Below are 17,996 nucleotides of genomic sequence, written 5' to 3'. Positions count from 1 at the left end.
AAAATAATTTCCCATCATGGCAACATTTCCAATTTGGATTTGGCACTTTAGTAATACTTAACAGTCAACTCTGATGGAAAGTGTTCACAAAAATTTTGAAAGTATAGTACAACAGAGATATATTGTCCGGTCTGTAGTATAATCAATGTTAAAATATCTATGTAGTTGTTTAGGGTTTTACATAAATATTTAATAAGACATATGTACATTTCAATATTTTGGTTTAACAAGACCAAATATCGTCTTCAGAAAAATTGTGGGCATATTAATTGTTGTCACGAGCCCTTTAGTCAGTTTCGGAACTGCTTAGTGGGCATATATACGCAATAAACAGCGTAGCGAGCAATGAAAATTTTCTCTTGGATCTGGAAGTGGTGCAAACTTGGCTGAGCAGCAGTGAATTCTAAATGAGCTTGTCATAGGGAAGACATATTTTTAAGCATCCGATGCATAAATTTCGCATTAGTTCTTCGGATTTTATTTAAAAAATGAGGAAAAAGACGTACAAAATAAATTTTTTCATTACTTTTTCGACTTTTATCTCTACGTAAAGATATTTTGAATAACACTCTATTATTTTACTTTGTTTTATGCACAGTAAAATTCAGAAAATTTAAAATTTTCGGTAAAACTGCGTAAAACAAAAGATTTTAAATATATCACCTCGAAAGAACTTTTTGTGAAGTGATTATTCATGCCTGTTCTGAGTCATATCGCGCTGTACAACATGCATTCTTCAGACCTTTCAAAAAGTTAGTTGTTGTGACTCATACTTGAGACAACTTTTTGGAATTTTCGATCGAAAAATGTAAACAGCTGATTTTTTTGCAATACATTTAATTTGCAGACGGGAACCATAAAATAAACCTATTTTGCAAGAAAATTACAGTAGAACGTGGGAAACGTAGGAAAAACAACCCCTAAAAAATATACACCATTCAGAAGAAGTTTTGGTTCAAATTTTAGATAGTTTTATAGAATTTTATTTCGTGGTCCACACAGAAAAAATGTTCGTGTACATTTTTCAGGTCTGTGATGGTGTAAAGTTTAGTTGAGAACACCTCTTAAGTGTGACACCTTACGAAATGATACATGATACCAGAACACACAAGAGCATTTTCGGATGACCTTTAAATGTAAGAAAGAAAGAACTTTCAAGTTTTTTTTCAGGGTGGTTATAAGAACTTTTTTTTTTCTTATAAACAATTATAGTCTACAAGAAAAAAGTTATAGATTTCATCACTTTCTTATATCCGTTATTTACAGTATTTCACAAAAGATTGTACAAAAATTGTAAACCTGTGTAAAGTACTATCATTAAGAGACATTGCAAGCTACAGCACATGCGTCAAGATGACGACTGTTATTCAAACAATTAAGCTCTCCTTGTAAATGTATCCCTCATTTCCTTACATTGTTACGGATTCTCTTACTCTCTCTCTCTCACTCTCACACAATGAGAGGCGACCCAAGAGAGGTAAATCATTGAAGAATAAAAACAACAATTGACAATGTTGAAGAATTTGGGGAAATTATTCAACAAAAATTCTAACAGTCAGAGCTCAGTTGTAGTCTTTAGTTCTTTAAGAATTGTTTGTTTATTTACTGGATGTGGTATACAAATTTACAAAAAAAAAAGAAAACATTTCATACATTTTAATAAAATGAAAATTACAGTAGTGTAATAAAGAGATAAACCATATTAAAGAAGAAAACATCATTTAATGATGATATACGAGCCCCTTTTACAACGTATTTATGGATATCAATTTATATAGGGGTTGTGTTTTTTATATAAGTGTAATTAACAAAATATCAATATTGCTTGTTAATATCATTACAATAAAATTAGTAAATATTTATACACAATTAGATTAGAAGTGTGTGTGCGTATAATTTTCTTCATGGATGATGCTGTTGCTGCTGATTGAATTGTGGATGTATAGGACCAAAATAGCCCTTTCTACCTTACCCAACAATAATCACATTACTCTCCCCCCGCATCAATTCCCCCCTGCATTTCAAATTTCTCGGATCCGGTAGAGATGAAGTAATTCTGTTATTGACCTACATATGTGTATGTATATTGTGCCGCTAGCCATTTATCTATCCCCTTGTGACGGTTGTTACGACAAAGGCTCCCGGAAGGCAATTTTATTCTTCTAGACAAGGGAAAGATGAACGTGTGTGATGCAATTGCAAAAGGGAGGCGGCAATAATTTTCACCAACAAAACATCATAGCGGCTAAATGTGAATAGGCCAAGAAGGAAATTACACAATTGAAAAATTGTAACAATAATGTGGCTGTCAACAAATGTCAAGGAATTTAACCAAAGCACTGTTGTTATCCAGCACTATTATATGAATACATAATACAAAGAAGGCCGAAGCAGAGAAGAGGGGCCCAAAGTACCTAAGCAAGAATAGACTTACCCACCAGAAATAAACAAGAAATCAATTTCAATTTTACCATAGTATTTTCTAACAACTAGAAATTAATTTATACTCGATCCAATCAAATAACCATAAGAGAAAAACAACAACAACAACAACAACTAAAAATACGCCATTTGTTGAGTACTTGGCAATTGGACAAACATAACATGGCTTCTGAATATGGATATTGGCTGGTGTATTGTTTGGCAGGATTTTTGTTGCTTTATTGCCTTTTTGAACTTCATTACTTCCTACGTATGTGCCTGTGTGTGTTCTTGGCTCGCTTTGTTAAAAGAAAATGCCACATCCTTGAGACGACAAGTGTTTCCGGTAAGTAAACTACAATATCTCTCACTCTCTAATGCTCTCTTGGTCACATTTGAAAAACAAACACAAATATTTATTGACAGTTATCATAAGTGGAGATACATGAAGAGAAATAAGTTGTTTACGGTGAATATATTCGAAAGTGAAAACATTACACACAAAAAAATATGACCAAAATATTTCCAATTAAAAAGTTGATTGAAGTTGCCATTTTTTTCAATTAATAAATTAATTGATATAATTAAATTTTTAAAGAAGATAGAAACATTAAGTCAATAATTGAAAATTTAAAATTTTTAATCAAAAAATTAGTTGATACAATTAAATATTTACCCAAATAAAAAAGTGATGGACAATTTTTAACTAAAAATGTATTTAAAACAATCAATTTTTTAATCAAACTAAAAACACTAATCCCCATTTTCATGAAGCTCCGTTAGTGCTACGTTAGCTAACGAACTTTTAAACCGTAATATCTACATATCTGTCATCTTGCGTATATATTCCATATGCCTGTTAGAAACTTAACTGCTGAAATTTTGACAGTTAAATTTAACCTGAGAAAAGATATTTTCATTTTTCTTTCTGTTAACTGGCAGTTAAAGCCTAACGGAGCTACATGAAAATGGCCGTAAGTCAGTTAAGAAAGTAATTAAAAATAGTTACGTTTTTAATGAAAAATTTAATTGACTTTTGCAATCAACATCGATTAAATTGAATCAATTAAAAAATTAATTAAAATTTTCTAATGAAATCAATTAATTTTTTAATCACGTATTTTTGTAATGTCCAATTAAAACTGTGTGTGTGATACTATCATTTTCGTAATTGAAGACATTTCAATTAAAAAATTAATTAAATCAATTCATTTCGTGATTGAATCAAATATTTTTTTGTGTGTATGACAGGATATGATGTTGCGATATATTTCTCAACAAGATTAAAGAAAATCGATGCATCGCGTGTCATAAATTCAGGTTTTTGTGCTCTTACAGGAAATTGTTTATGAGAAAGTGGAATTTCGTTTGTCTGAAATTTCGTTCTAGAACAGAGAATGAAGCCGCCGAGTCGCGCCGCCGATTTTAGCCGCCGCCAACCAGTTTTTGGCAGTCGATGCCGCCGCCGAATATGTCGACTCATCTCGACTCAAATTTAGCCGTCAAATAAAGTTTTTCTGAAATTAAGAAAACTTTTAATTTTTAAACTGACATTTATTTCTACATTAAAGGTAGAATTACATACCATGCGTTCAATGCGTCCGATGATTGAAGAGTTGAAATTTCTCTTTGAAATCAAAAGCTCGAATAGGCTGCCGCGAACAGAAAAAATAAACCCTTCCATCAATGCACGGATTGACGCATGGTGTGTAATTCAACCTTAATTTAAATTTATGGATAATTTTAACTATTTTTTTTTTCAAATATGTTAAAAACAGAGTAAGAATTAATAAAGTGACACAAATTATTTAATTTTTTTCTTTGAAAAATTTGGTAAATCCATTCTGGGAATTTTTGCAAATAGTTGAGGTCAAACGTTTGAGATAAGCATTAAAAATCATAAAAAAATATAAAAAATAATTATTTGGCAAAATATTACAAAATTTTTCAATTCACATCCAAAACACTGAATTCGGATCACATCTTAAGAAATGACGCAAATTCAGTGCAACGGCTGTTGAAATGGTGGACATCTCCCTTATGACAAGCCCATGTTAAGTCCATCGCTTCTGCGTCAATTTTGCACCACTTCCGCATCCAAAAAGAACATTTTTGATTGATTGACAAATTGTGTGGGATCCAACACAATTCGAACAAATTTTTTGATGGTAAAATGTCCATGCAATATTGAATGTTTGCTTGTCCTACTAATGCCTAAAGTTGTCTCAATCTCACGATAGGTCACAAAACGCTCTTGCAATATCGTCTTGGAGTGAACTCGATAAACACTGGTCCTTGACGGAGCTTCATCGACAAAAATTTAATTATTTTAATAGTTAATCCAAGTCGAAAGTAGTAAAAAATAATCGGACGATTTAATTCCACTTTTTTGGCGAGATGAATCATTTTAGTTGCTGTAACAACACAAATAGAGCTCATATGTCAAAACGTTCTGAGTAACAGGTTGGCTGATAAATCCCCGGTCTAACACAGAAAAACACATTTTTTTTTGTCAAAATTCGTTTTTATTATTCAACATAGTTCCCTTCAAGAGCGATACAACGATTATAACAACCTTCCAATTTTTTGATACCATTTTGGTAGTACTCCTTCGGTTTTGCCTCAAAATAGGCCTCAGTTTCGGCGATTACCTCTTCATTGCAGCCAAATTTTTTCCCTGCGAACATCCTTTTGAGGTCTGAGAACAAGAAAACGTCGCTGGGGGCCAGATCTGGAGAATACGCACGGATGAAAAAGACTGTTTTTCATATGTTTGGCTATAAACATTATATGTTTGGAACACAAATTTTTAAACACAATATTTTTGAGTGCAAGCATATAATGTTCATAAACTAGCATAACATGTTTGGGACATATATGTTAATATGTTAGAACATATTATGCTTGGGACATAAAATGTTTTTAAATATAATATGCTTGGATGCAAACATATATTAATTTAGAAATAGCCTATAAACATATATGTGTTTAGTAGCTTGGAGCGCTATTTAACAGGGAGCGATATTGAATTAAGTTGGTGGTTGTTGCTTGTTATTACAAAATTAACATTTTATTTTTCCTTGGGCAATTGATCAGCTACTTCTTTGATCCTTACAAACTGTGTGGTCCGCTGTTCGAATCCCCGTCCGGCAAAAGGTAAAATTAAAATAAAAAAATCATACAATTGAATAATTTCTTCTACAATGTTTGTATTACAGAAAAAGGTGCTAAGAACTAAAAAATCTCGTGGAAGTGAGAAAGATGTGGGGGAATATACAATTGGGCAGAAACAAAATTTTGAGCATTCAGGTCGAAAACCTATGTTGTTAGCACCTATATTACCTGTTTATTTTCATAATTCATTATGATTGTAAATATATGAATAAATAAATAAAATTTTGAGCACAATATTGTTTGGGAGAATTTTTTTTAAGCATATAATATTTTTGGGTGCAAAATGCTTCCAAACATATTATATGTTCACATAATAACATATTGTTTTTTGGAAGACAACATTATTGAATTTGGATGCAAAAATACAAAATGTTTGGAACTTAGACTACCCAAACATATATTGTTTACACCAATATGCTTTCAAACATATTATATATTGGAAGAGATCAAACATATAAATGTTTGGGCAATACCCAAAAATTTATATGCTTGAAGCAAAATATGTTTGGGAGTATATGTTACAGAAGCGATTTTTTGTGAGCGTGCGGTGGGTGTAAAAGCAATTCGAAGCCCAATTCATGAATTTTTGCCATCGTTCTCAATGACTTGTGCCACGGTGCGTTGTCTTGGTGGAACAACACTTTTTTCTTTTTCATATGGGGCCGTTTTGCCGCGATTTCGACCTTCAAACGCTCCAGTAACGCCATATAATAGTCACTGTTGATGGTTTTTCCCTTCTCAAGATAATCGATAAAAATTATTCCATGTGCATCCCAAAAAACAGAGGCCATTACTTTGCCAGCGGACTTTTGAGTCTTTCCACGCTTCGGAGACGGTTCACCGGTCGCTGTCCACTCAGCCGACTGTCGATTGGACTCAGGAATGTAGTGATGGAGCCATGTTTCATCCATTGTCACATATCGACGGAAAAACTCGGGTGTGTTACGAGTTAACAGCTGCAAACACCGCTCAGAATCATCAACACGTTGTTGTTTTTGGTCAAATGTGAGCACGCGCGGCATCCATTTTGCACAGAGCTTCCGCATATCCAAATATTGATGAATGATATGACCAAAACGTTCCTTTGATATCTTTAAGGCCTCTGCTATCTCGATCAACTTCATTTTACGGTCATTCAAAAACATTTTGTGGATTTTTTTGATCTTTTCGTCGGTAACCACCTCTTTCGGGCGTCCACTGCGTTCACAGTCCTCCGTGCTCATTTCACCACGCTTGAATTTTGCATACCAATCAATTATTGTTGATTTCCCTGGGGCAGAGTCCGGAAACTCATTATCAAGCCAAGTTTTTGCTTCCACCGTATTTTTTCCCTTCAGAAAACAGTATTTTATCAAAACACGAAATTCCTTTTTTTCCATTTTTTGCACAATAACAAAAGTTGCTTCACAAAAGGCGCTCTATCTCACAAACCAATTGACTTACAGACGTCAAATTTTGACACGAATCATTTGAAGGTTGGTACTATATAAAAATAATATGCATTTAATACTAGCGACGCCATCTATGTGTCATACCGGGGACTTATCAGCCAACCTGTTATTTTGCTTCAAGCATATGTATTTATATTCAGGATTGGCCCAAACAAAATATTGTTTGTATTGTTCACTTTAGGGCATACACTGGTAGAAAAAAATATTTATGAAATTTTCTTTGTGTGGATATATATTTAAGGCGCCAATTGGTTACTTGCATTATTTTACTTGCAGCATACTCTCTAGGTCTCTCATTCTAAACACATGTACGAGTATGTTTATAAGCTATTTCTATATTAATATATGTTTGCATCTAAGCATATTATATTTACAAACATTTTATGTCTCAAAGGTTTTAACATATTAACATATATGTCCCAAACATGTTATGCTAGTTTATGAACATTATATGCTTGCACTTAAAAATATTGTGTTAAAAATTTTGAGTTCCAAACATATACTTTTTATATCCAAACATATGAAAAACAGTCTTTTTTAGTCCGTGCATAGATTTCAAATGGCCAATTTTTTTCTCTGCGTGTAGTTATTATTTTTATTCAACAGAGCTAAGGAAAATAACGGTCACACTTTGTTGTTGTATGAAAACTACAAATGTCGTGTAATTTCCACCTCTTTTTTCTTGGTTTCGTAGTTGTTTTTTGCTGACGAAAAAAAAAAACAAAATAATTGCCTCAACTTATAACTGAGTATTTGCGTTTCCGAAACGCCTGAGAAAATTCAATTACATTGTCAAGGCGAAAATCAATAATATAGCACATTTTCTATAAGGCTTAATTTTATTGTTCTTTAATAGTTGGCAATATTTTTTTTGGATATTCAAAGGCTTTTGTAAGAGTATAGTAGGGAAAGAGGAAGGAAAAGAAAAAATATATCGATGCTGAGATTCAAATGTCAATACTCTTAACTTAAATGTGTGAGTGGGTGTGTAGCCTTGGTTGAGAACAATAATAAAGGAGTTATTACACAAAATTATATATGTATGTGATATATTTTCCGAAAACAAATACATAAAATGTTTTTCTAAATGTTCAGTACTGGTAGAGAAAGAGGAGAATATACATCAATGCTGAGACTCAAATGTCAGTAGACTTCTGAGCAGAGAATGAAGCCGCCGTGTCGCGCTGCCATTTTAGCCGCCGCCGACCAGTTTTTGGCAGTCGACCCTGCCGCTGAATATGTCTACTCATCTCGACTCAAATTTAGCCGTCAAATAATCGAAAATATTGATTTATATCAGAAAACTTTATTAAAAATTGTTGTATTTTTTTGTCAAAATGTTTATTGCTATAATTTTGCAAAAATTTAGCTCCAAAAATTTGAATGCTATGTAAATTTGATTGTAAGATTGTTTGTACAACTAATCTCATTACAATTCGGAAAACTTCAAATACATTTTATAATGGATAATTGTACGCTGCCGAATGTACAATTTTATATCGGCTTAGCCGTCAAGCCGCCGTCGCCGGACACAAAAATTTATTGTCAGCCGCCGCCGACAAAAATGGGTCGGCTTCATTCTCTGCTTCTGAGTGGGCATTTGTTGTTGTTGTTGGCCTTGGTTGAGAACAATAATAAAGGAGTTGGGAAATCTTTAAATCACAATACAGTATTCAAATCAAAGATTATAAATTTTAGGAAGATAGGAAATTAGCTACTGAGGAGATCGAACCATTTGACAGATTAGTTTAATACTCGAACCAAACGCGTATACGACAAGTATTGACATAACATTATGTTAAAATGCAAATAAAAAGAAATTAAGTGCACGAAATGAATTTCCATAAAGGGGAAAATGTATTTTTTTTTTTTTGTTTTTGCCTAAAATTTAACATTGTTTCATTAAGAAAATTACATTTTTCATTTAAAAAATTAAAAACTAAAAGATTACAAACATGTATTGAACTAACATGGTAAATGCAACATTTGATATGACCCAAGCCAATTTCCTATCTTCCTCAAGTTTATAATCTTTGATTCAAATCACAAATATATGTATATATCAAAGACAATACACAAAGGAAGATAAGAAATTTGCCTGGTACTGAGGAGATCAAACCATTTACTGTGTTAGTTTCATACTTTTCGTTTATCGAACCAAACGCGTATACGAAAAGTACACGCAGAGAAGGAATATGATCACCTCAAAAATGTTTCAAGAGCAAAATGTTATTTTTGGATGGTGACCATGTACCATGTTTGTCGCAAAAATGTTGTTTTCTCGCTAAACATAACATGCTTGCCGAAATCATATACATAATTTCAGAGAAAATAACATGGATGCGATAAACATGTTAAATGGTCACCATCCCAAAATAACATTTTGCTCTTGAAATATGTTTGAGGTGATCATATTCCTTCTCTGGGTGTATTGACATAGCATTAAAATGCAAATAGAAAGAAATTAAGTGCAGGAAATAAATTTCCATAAAGAGGAAAATGTATTTTTTTTTGTTGTTGCCTAAAATTTAACATTGTTTCATTAAGAAAATTAAGTTTTTTCTTCGTCGTAAAACTAGGAAAAACACGACTAATGTACGCGTTAGAATTGTTGTTGTATCCTGGAAACCAGTTTCTGTTAATTGTCATATGTTGTAGTTGACTGTAGAAACAATAAGCATTGTTCGACTGTTCACCACTTAGGTGAATTCTAACAAATTAGCTTTCTAAAAATAAATTTCGTGTTGTTGCATTACTATGTAACAAAACGAAATAAAAATAAGATTAAGGGACTTGTAAGTTATATGAAAAGATGATGTACAGTGGGAGAAAAGATGATTCAATTTGTAAGAGGAAATTTCCCAAATGTTTTCTCCGTAAGGAGTTAGCATAAAGGGCCCAAAATTGAGTTATCTCTCCCAGCCAGATCTATACTAAAGGCTGTGGAAAGGTTCATTCGCCCGAACCGAAACATGTACAGTCCAGGCGTGTATAGATTTGTATCTGGCGTTTTCTTTTCAATGGCTCTATTAACCATGTTCCTTAATCTATATCTGTCCATAAAGCTCGAATAATAATTGTATAATTGTATAATTAGGTTTTTCAATTAAATAATAACGAAACACAAATAACGAAAAACAAAAAAAAAAAAATACAAACATGTATGGAACTAACATGGTAAATGCAACATTTGGTATGACGCAAGCCAATTTCTTATCTTCCTAAAGTTTATTGTCTTTGGCTTATATGAGATTGTCATCTCTTTTCCCATAGAAAATACATACTAGGTGTTTCTAAATGTTGTTCTCTTTAGATACAGAGTTTGTTCTCTATTAGAAGGGTATAGAAAATAACGATAAAACCAATTTAACGGAAATATTCAAATGTATAAATTTTCGAAAAATAGTTGATCTTACTTTAAAGTATTGACAGGGATTTTGGTAATTTTCTTAATTGTCAACATAAGAAGGCAACGGGTTATTTGTGGAAGATTTCGAAGAGACACACTTGGGATAAAGAAAGTTGTATTGGGCTATGGGAAATTTTGAAGAAAATGTAAGGTTAAACTAATCAAAGCTATTTTATTTGCTCTAAAAATAACATTAAATTTTTACAAAAATACCTACGTTAACCACTAAATGGTAAGCTAACATTGAAAAACATGTGATTAAGGGAACTCCCCAAATAGGAAATTTATCAAAAACCCGTTACCCAAAAATCATAAAATCCCATGATTTTAAAAAGAAAATTCTAATTTTATTGTCATACAAATATAATTCAATATATTTATACCCACCACTATAGAATGGTGACGGGGGTATAATAAGTTTGTCATCATGTGCCAAAAATTGTGAGTATCGGTCCATGTTTTGGTATAGCCCCCATATAGACCGATCTCCCGATTTTACTTCTTGGGCTTTAGAATCCGAAGTTTTTATCCTATTTGCCTGAAATTGGAAAACTAGAGGTATTTTCGGGTCATAAAGAGGTGTGCCGAAAACGGTGAGTATCGGTCCATATTTTAGTATAGCCCCCATAAGAACGATCTCCCGATTTAAGTCCTTGGGTTTCTAGACACCGTAGTTTTTATCTGATTTGCCTGAAATTGTAAATATTCTGGTATTTTAGGCTCACAAAAACGTGTATCGGATTAATTTTTTATCGGTCCATTTGGTAATGCCTCCATATAGACCGACTTCAAGGCGCACTGATCATGAAAATGGCTTGTAAATGTAAAATTTCCAGTTTTACTTCTACAGACTTAAGATTTCAATTCAAGATGTTTTTTTATAATTTTCTTGCACACTTACAAGAGATGTTAATGATTCCTCTAAAACTCAAACAAAAATGGTTCTTATAAATCCAGAATCTGATATAGTCCTCATAGGTGAAATCTTTAAATTTACCTTCGGGAAGTGTCCTCAAGCCCTCCTGAAATTTCAAAGGAAACCCTAATATTTGGTTCATGGTGGTGGGTATTTAAGATTCGGCCCGGCCGAACTTACTGCTGTATATACTTGTTTTTATACCCACCACCATAGAATGGTGACGGGGGTATAATAAGTTTGTCATTCCGTTTGTAACACATCGAAATATCGATTTCCGACTATATAAAGTACATATATTCGTGATCAGGGAGAAATTCTAAGACGATATAACGATGTCCGTCTGTCTGTCTGTCTGTTGTAATCACGCTACAGTCTTCAATACTGAAGCAATCGTGCTGAAATTTTGCACAAACTCGTCTTTTGTCTGCAGGCAGGTCAAGTTCGAAGATGGGCTACATCGGTCCAGGTTTAGATATAGTCCCCATATAAACCGACCTCCCGATTTTGGGTCTTGGGCTTATAGAAATCGTAGTTTTTATCCAATTTGCCTGAAATTTGAAATCTAGAGGTATTTTATGACCATAAAGTGGTGTGGCAAAAACGGTGGGTATCGGTCCATGTTTTGGTATAACCCCCATTAGACCGATCTCCCGATTTTACTTCTTGGGCTTATAGAAACCGCAGTTTTTATTCAATTTACCTGAAATTGGAAATCTAGAGGTATTGTAAGACCACAAATACGTGTGCCGAAAATGGTGAGTATCGGTCCATATTTTGGTATAGCCCCCATATAGACCGATTTCACGATTTTACTTCTTGGGCTTCTAGAATCCGAAGTTTTTATCCTATTTGCCTGAAATTTTAAATATTCTGGTATTTTAGGCTCACAAAAACGTGTATCGGATTAATTTTTTATCGGTCCATTTGGTAATGCCTCTATAGAGACCGACTTCAAGGCGCACTGATCATGAAAATGGCTTGAAACTCAATGTAAAATTTCCTGTTTTACTTCTACAGACTTAAGATTTCAAATCCAGAATCTGATATAGTCCTCATAGGTGAAATCTTTAAATTTATCTTCGGGAAGTGTCCTCAAGCCCTCCTGAAATTTCAAAGGAAACCCTAATATTTGGTTCATGGTGGTGGGTATTTAAGATTCGGCCCGGCCGAACTTACTGCTGTATATACTTGTTTTTTTTCAACTAGACACAATATTTTGTAATTTGTATGTTGAATTAATTTGGAAGTATTTCTAATACTTGTGTTGCATTTTATATTTCGGGATTGGACAACCCTACTGTTGTAATCTGCCAACGGACAGCTCCATCGTAAAGCTTTTTAAAACATTCGACTTGGATCAACTCAACTACAGTGCATCGATGAATTTAATTCAATTTTTGGCAATTCATCTCGGCTCAAATTTAAGGTCAATTAATTAAAAATATTGATTTATATCTAAAAGAAAAAAAAATATTAATAATTGTTATATTTTTGGCAAAAATTTTAACTTTCAATCGAAAATGAATTAGTATCAAGTTGCTATAATAGTTTTACAAAAAATTAGCTTAGATAATTTGAATTAAATGTAAATTTGATTTTAAGATTCGAAAAGCTTCAAATTGATTTTATAATGGATACGCCGCCGAATAGACAAATTTATATCGGCTTAGCCGTCAAGCCGCCGCTGCCGGAGGCAAAAAATTTGGTGTCATCCGCCGTCGACAAAAATGGCTCGGCTTCATTCTCTAATCGTGAGATTGAGACAACCTTAGTCATTAGGCAGCATACATTCAATATTGCATGAACATTTGCATGAAAAAAATTGTTCGCTTTGGATCTCACACGATTGGTTGAAAGAAATGCTTAAACAATACGATCGCACTGCTTCGAAATACGTTTATCATATGGTGGCAGGGGATCAGTCGTGAATTTACGCGAATGGACCCGAATCTAAATCGCAGTCGAAAGTTCAACACCTGAAAAAGCGGTTGATGCATGTTTGGGAGATACCTCAATCAGAGTGGCCAAAAAATCCCGAAAAATAAAAAGCAACACTCGTATGTTATACTACCGGGAGTCTCTTAACTAGATGGTTGAGTAACTGGGTGCTTGGCTAGAGGAATACTCCAGAGAACTACAAAGCGGATGTGACTAGGGACTCTTGGTTACTTTTTCACGGCGAACATATAATTTGTTCGTCACAAGCATCTTATTTTCTCCGAAATTATGTATCAGATTTCGGCTATCATTTTTGCAATAAAATTGTTTAATTTTCTTCGTGAAAAATTTCTTTTCTGGGTACATTTTCATCTTCAACATACACAAAAAAAGGTTTGATTCAATCACGAAATTAATTGATTTTTTAATTGAAATGGCTTCAATCAGGTAGAAAGCAAAACTAGGGATTTCGATAAAAAAATAAAAACAATACAAAAACAACATTTTAATTTTTCTTTTTCTCTCTCTCTCTATTAGGCATTTGTTTAACAAATGACATCGATACTCTTCTCTATCACATGAATAATGCCCGCTATTTAAGAGAGTTGGATTTTGCTCGAGTGGATTTTTACGAACGCACCAATTTATATCGTACAATTGTAAGCAAAGGAGGCTCAGTTTTTCAGGGTGCAGCTACAGTGAGATACAGACGTTTTATAAGACCATTTGGAACATTTCGAATAACTTCCAAGGTAAACAAATCATTAGCAACAACACACACATACACACACACAATATCTCTAATATCAATTACATACATATTTCAGATTATTTATTGGGATGACCAATCCGTATACATGGAACATCGTTTCATAAGACCCTCAGACCAATTTATCCATTGCATAGCGATATGTCGTCAGCGTATTGTAAACTGTTCGGCAGAGGACGTTATGAATGAACTCTTATCACCTAAAACGGCCCAGCTGCAAGCCTCACGAAATACTCTAAGTTCTACGGTTAGTTTAGATCATGCTATAGCCAGTACAAATGTGGATCAGGATATGGCAGAAAATGGTCAAGTGAGAACGAAAGTGAAACCCGATCTTCCGCCAGAGATACAAAAATGGATTGAATATAATGATATATCAAGTAAAAATCTAAGACAAAATTCCTGATTGCCAGTTGTGTATATTTTAGGATTATCTCCAATTAATTAATGAGCTACTATTGTGTTTAATTTTAATGTTTTGTTATCCTTAAGTTTTTTGTAATGATCTAGTACAAGGGTATTATAATAAACATAGTTTTTTTAGTTTTGTTATTCATATACAATCTGTCTATACACTGCATACACATATGAACTAAGTGTCTATATTTTATTGTAACTTAAAATATAAGAATAATAAACTAATGTAATATTATGTCATTAAATGAAGTAAAAATCTAATGATTTTTTTCAATAATCCTCGAAAACAGAGTTTAAGAAAAAATTTGGTTTGGATCCATACACACCATCTCTTTTTAGACACTAGAATTAGAATTTCAGGCAAATCGTATAAAAATTCTAGGAGCTCAAGAAGTTAAATGGGAAGTTTGGCTATATGGGGGCTATACGGAAACATGGATCGATAAACACGATATTCCAATTTCAGGCAAATCTGATATATGCTAAAGACCTCAAATAAGGGCAGCGTTTTTTGTGGGGGATATATCAAAACCTGGACTGATATAGCCCCTCTTGGAACTTGAGCTGCTTGTAGGCAAATGATTACATCGGACGGAGTGACGTATATGGTTATATCAGTGATGATAAATTATGTTGACGAAAAACTATTATTTATTAAAAATGTACTTTTTGAAGCCAAAAGGTGATAAAATTACATAATAGAAAATTTAAAGACTATTGTGTAAGTATACGTATATTTAAATCTAAACCGATTTGGAAAATTTTTTTAGTTTTTCTAAAAAAAAATCTTATATTGCAAAATTTTATTTTTATAGAAAATTTTTTCAAAATTTTATTTGAATAGAAAATTTTGTCAAAATTTTATTTCTATAGAAAATTTTGTCAAAATTTTATCTCTATAAAAAATTTTATAAAAATTTTATTTCTGCAAAAATTTTGTAAGAATTTTATTTCTGCGAATATTTTGTCAAAATTTTATTTCTATAGAAAATTTTGTCAAAATTTTATCCCTATAAAAAATTGGTCAACATTTTATTTCTATAGAAAATTTTTCAAAGTTTTATTATTATAGAAAAATTTGTACAAAATTTTATTTTTATAGAAAAATTTTGACAAAATTTTATTTCCATAGAAGATTTTGTCAAAAAAATTTTTGGAAAATTTTGAAAAAATTTTATTTTTATAGATAATTTGTCAAAATTTTATTTCCATAGAAAATTTTGTCAAAATTTTATTTCCATGGAAAATTTTGTTAAAATTTTATTTCCATAGAAGATTTTGTCAAAATTTTATTTCCATAGAAAATTTTGTCGAAATTTTATTTCTATAGAAAATTTTGACAAAATTTTATTTCCATAGAAGATTTTGTCAACATTTTATATTTATAGAAAATTTTGACAAAATTCTATTTCTAATGAAAATTTTGTCAAAAGTTTATTTCAATAGAAAAATTTGTCAAAGGTTTATTTCAATAGAAAATTTATGAAGAAGTACCTCTTTGCAAAATCTACCGAAATCAAGAATTCTACCAATATACAAAATTTACCATATTTTGTAGAATTCTAGCAACTGTGGCAACCGGCTCAGGGGCCAGCCCTAAGCATTTTTGCCCAGAAGGAGACGAAATACACACAGTGTTTAAATTATTGATGTCAAGACATACTTCTTTATGATTGTCTCTATAATCCTCTGAAAGTGATCATAAACGATAGCTCCACAAGAAAGTCTCAAATCGAACAATATTTTTCTCACGCTCGACGGTTGTAAACGTTATGTACAAAGACTGACTTACTTAGGCTAAAAATATTGTATTAAACTTTGTAATTTAAATTTTATAGGTCAATAGTTCAATAGACAACCTCATTTCCATTGTCGTATAATACAGTCAATGGAATCTTATAAATAAATACAAAAATTGATTTGTTATTGGTTTTTGTTTATTTATAAAAAACAATTGTGTATAAAATTTCAACCCGCCCAATCTTCTTTTAAATATACACTAGACTTTAACTAAATATTAATAAGTACAAATTATTACAGATACTGCAATACTCTATTTATCTTTACGAAGTTTCTGACTAGATACCTCAATGGCGTCTAACCACATTTTCAAATCGGTTGGCATATCGGGGCGTTTACCAGCTTCTGGATAGGTTTTCATTATATCCATAACATTACAATTGGTAATACATTGTTTGGACATGGCAACGGCACGAACAAAACCATCGGCCAATGTTATGAATTGTTGTTCCAAATATATGGCTTTGTCATCCCACCAAATTAATTTTGTTTGAATTTTGTATGGATGGAAAATGGGAATGGTACGACGATAGCGAACACTGGAGGCACCTTGAACAGCTCCACCATGACGTTCCTTGACTTTTTCGTAGAGACCGGTTAGGGCATAAAAATGGAAACGGGCAAAATCCAATTCACGCAAATACCGGGCATTATTCATGTGTTTGATGAAAATGTCAACATCCTGAGAGGTGCAAAGGCCTGTAAAATTAAATTGTTTTTAACAATGATTTTTAACGATGATTTAAACTGCAATTATTTTTTTTAACTTTATGTTTTTTCAGAGTAGCTATATATCATACCATATATCGTTGTGGTATCGGTAACTTTCCGTTTACTTTGGAAAATTCTGCCAGCCAATACGGTGAATATACAACGTAGGAAATAGTTTACATCCCAAATGATGTACAAGATGAGAGCGTAAAAAACGAAACCCATAGTAACCGGTTTTCTTTTAGTAATATGACCTAAAATACACAAGAAAAATAATACACGAATTAGCTAATATTCGATACAAAAATTTCGCATTGGTTTAAAGTTCAATGTCTGAATTTCTTCATTTTTTTCTTTGGCAATGCTTTCATTTTCGTATATCTTCAATATAAACGTTTAATATATTCCAAATCCATTTCGCCATACAATTCCATTTAGAGTAAGACAATGCATTTTACCATACAATTTGGTTTTCCTTACCTTTCTTATTGGCTTCGCGACTGACCACGTCCACCACGAATGAGTTTCGTTTGTTGACTGATAGTTTGAGATCTAAACAAACCACGAAGACTTATCGTTATATTGAATTGAACTCTTTCGTTTCACTTTCGTTGACATACTTGCATCATGCGAGAGTCCCCCCTATGTGTTCGTTGTCTCCATTATGCAGTTGAGTATAAAAAAGCTTACTTTTTCCAACAACAATACGAAAGTTTTACAACAAGTGTGAGAGAGCTATGTTAAATGGGTGTTGAGAGTAATATAAGTCTAAGCCATCTTATGTTGAACGTGAAAAAAACACCCAGAGAAGGAATATGATCACCTCAAAGCTGTTTCCAGAGCAAAATTTTATTTGTAGACGGGGAATATATAACATGTTTGTCGCAAAAATGTTATTTTTTTTTTTTTTTTTTGAAAATTACAGAGATATTTCAATCGGATTGATACATAGCATGATAATTGATGTTGACCAAAAAGTACTAACAA

General features: G+C 32.4%; 2 protein-coding genes across 2 annotated transcripts; one reads left to right on the top strand and one right to left on the bottom strand.

The window, feature by feature from the left end:
• Positions 1–1,598: 1,598 nt before the first annotated feature.
• On the top strand, positions 1,599–14,759 carry LOC142231552 (protein THEM6). The gene is made up of 3 exons (XM_075302185.1): positions 1,599–2,767; positions 13,850–14,064; positions 14,140–14,759. Exons 1-3 carry the CDS (start codon positions 2,605–2,607, stop codon positions 14,485–14,487), a joined length of 726 nt encoding a protein of 241 aa, XP_075158300.1. The 5' UTR covers positions 1,599–2,604; the 3' UTR covers positions 14,488–14,759.
• Positions 14,760–16,417: 1,658 nt separating this feature from the next.
• On the bottom strand, positions 16,418–17,637 carry LOC142231551 (protein THEM6). The gene is made up of 3 exons (XM_075302184.1): positions 17,490–17,637; positions 17,099–17,263; positions 16,418–16,997 (listed from the first exon to the last, which is right to left on the bottom strand). The coding sequence occupies exons 2-3, from the start codon at positions 17,232–17,234 to the stop codon at positions 16,552–16,554; spliced, it is 582 nt and encodes a 193-aa protein (XP_075158299.1). The 5' UTR covers positions 17,235–17,263; positions 17,490–17,637; the 3' UTR covers positions 16,418–16,551.
• Between the last annotated feature and the right edge of the window lie 359 nt (positions 17,638–17,996).

The sequence above is a fragment of the Haematobia irritans genome, chromosome 3 (assembly GCF_050003625.1).
Source record: "Haematobia irritans isolate KBUSLIRL chromosome 3, ASM5000362v1, whole genome shotgun sequence".
NCBI classification, from domain to species: Eukaryota; Metazoa; Arthropoda; class Insecta; order Diptera; family Muscidae; genus Haematobia; species Haematobia irritans.
The sequence above is the reverse complement of the archived record's forward strand: the minus strand, read 5'-3'. Positions and strand labels throughout refer to the sequence as shown.

What these genes read in the sequence shown, in the direction of transcription:
- LOC142231551 (XM_075302184.1), bottom strand. Translation starts at nt 17,234, where the DNA reads ATGGGTTTCGTTTTTTACGCTCTCATCTTGTACATCATTTGGGATGTA. An exon ending in CGATACCACAACGATATATG is followed by an intron (nt 16,998 to 17,098) that starts GTATGATATATA and finishes TTAATTTTACAG; the next exon opens with GCCTTTGCACCTCTCAGGAT.
- LOC142231552 (XM_075302185.1), top strand. Translation starts at nt 2,605, where the DNA reads ATGGCTTCTGAATATGGATATTGGCTGGTGTATTGTTTGGCAGGATTT. An exon ending in TGAGACGACAAGTGTTTCCG is followed by an intron (nt 2,768 to 13,849) that starts GTAAGTAAACTA and finishes TCTCTCTATTAG; the next exon opens with GCATTTGTTTAACAAATGAC. An exon ending in CATTTCGAATAACTTCCAAG is followed by an intron (nt 14,065 to 14,139) that starts GTAAACAAATCA and finishes TACATATTTCAG; the next exon opens with ATTATTTATTGGGATGACCA.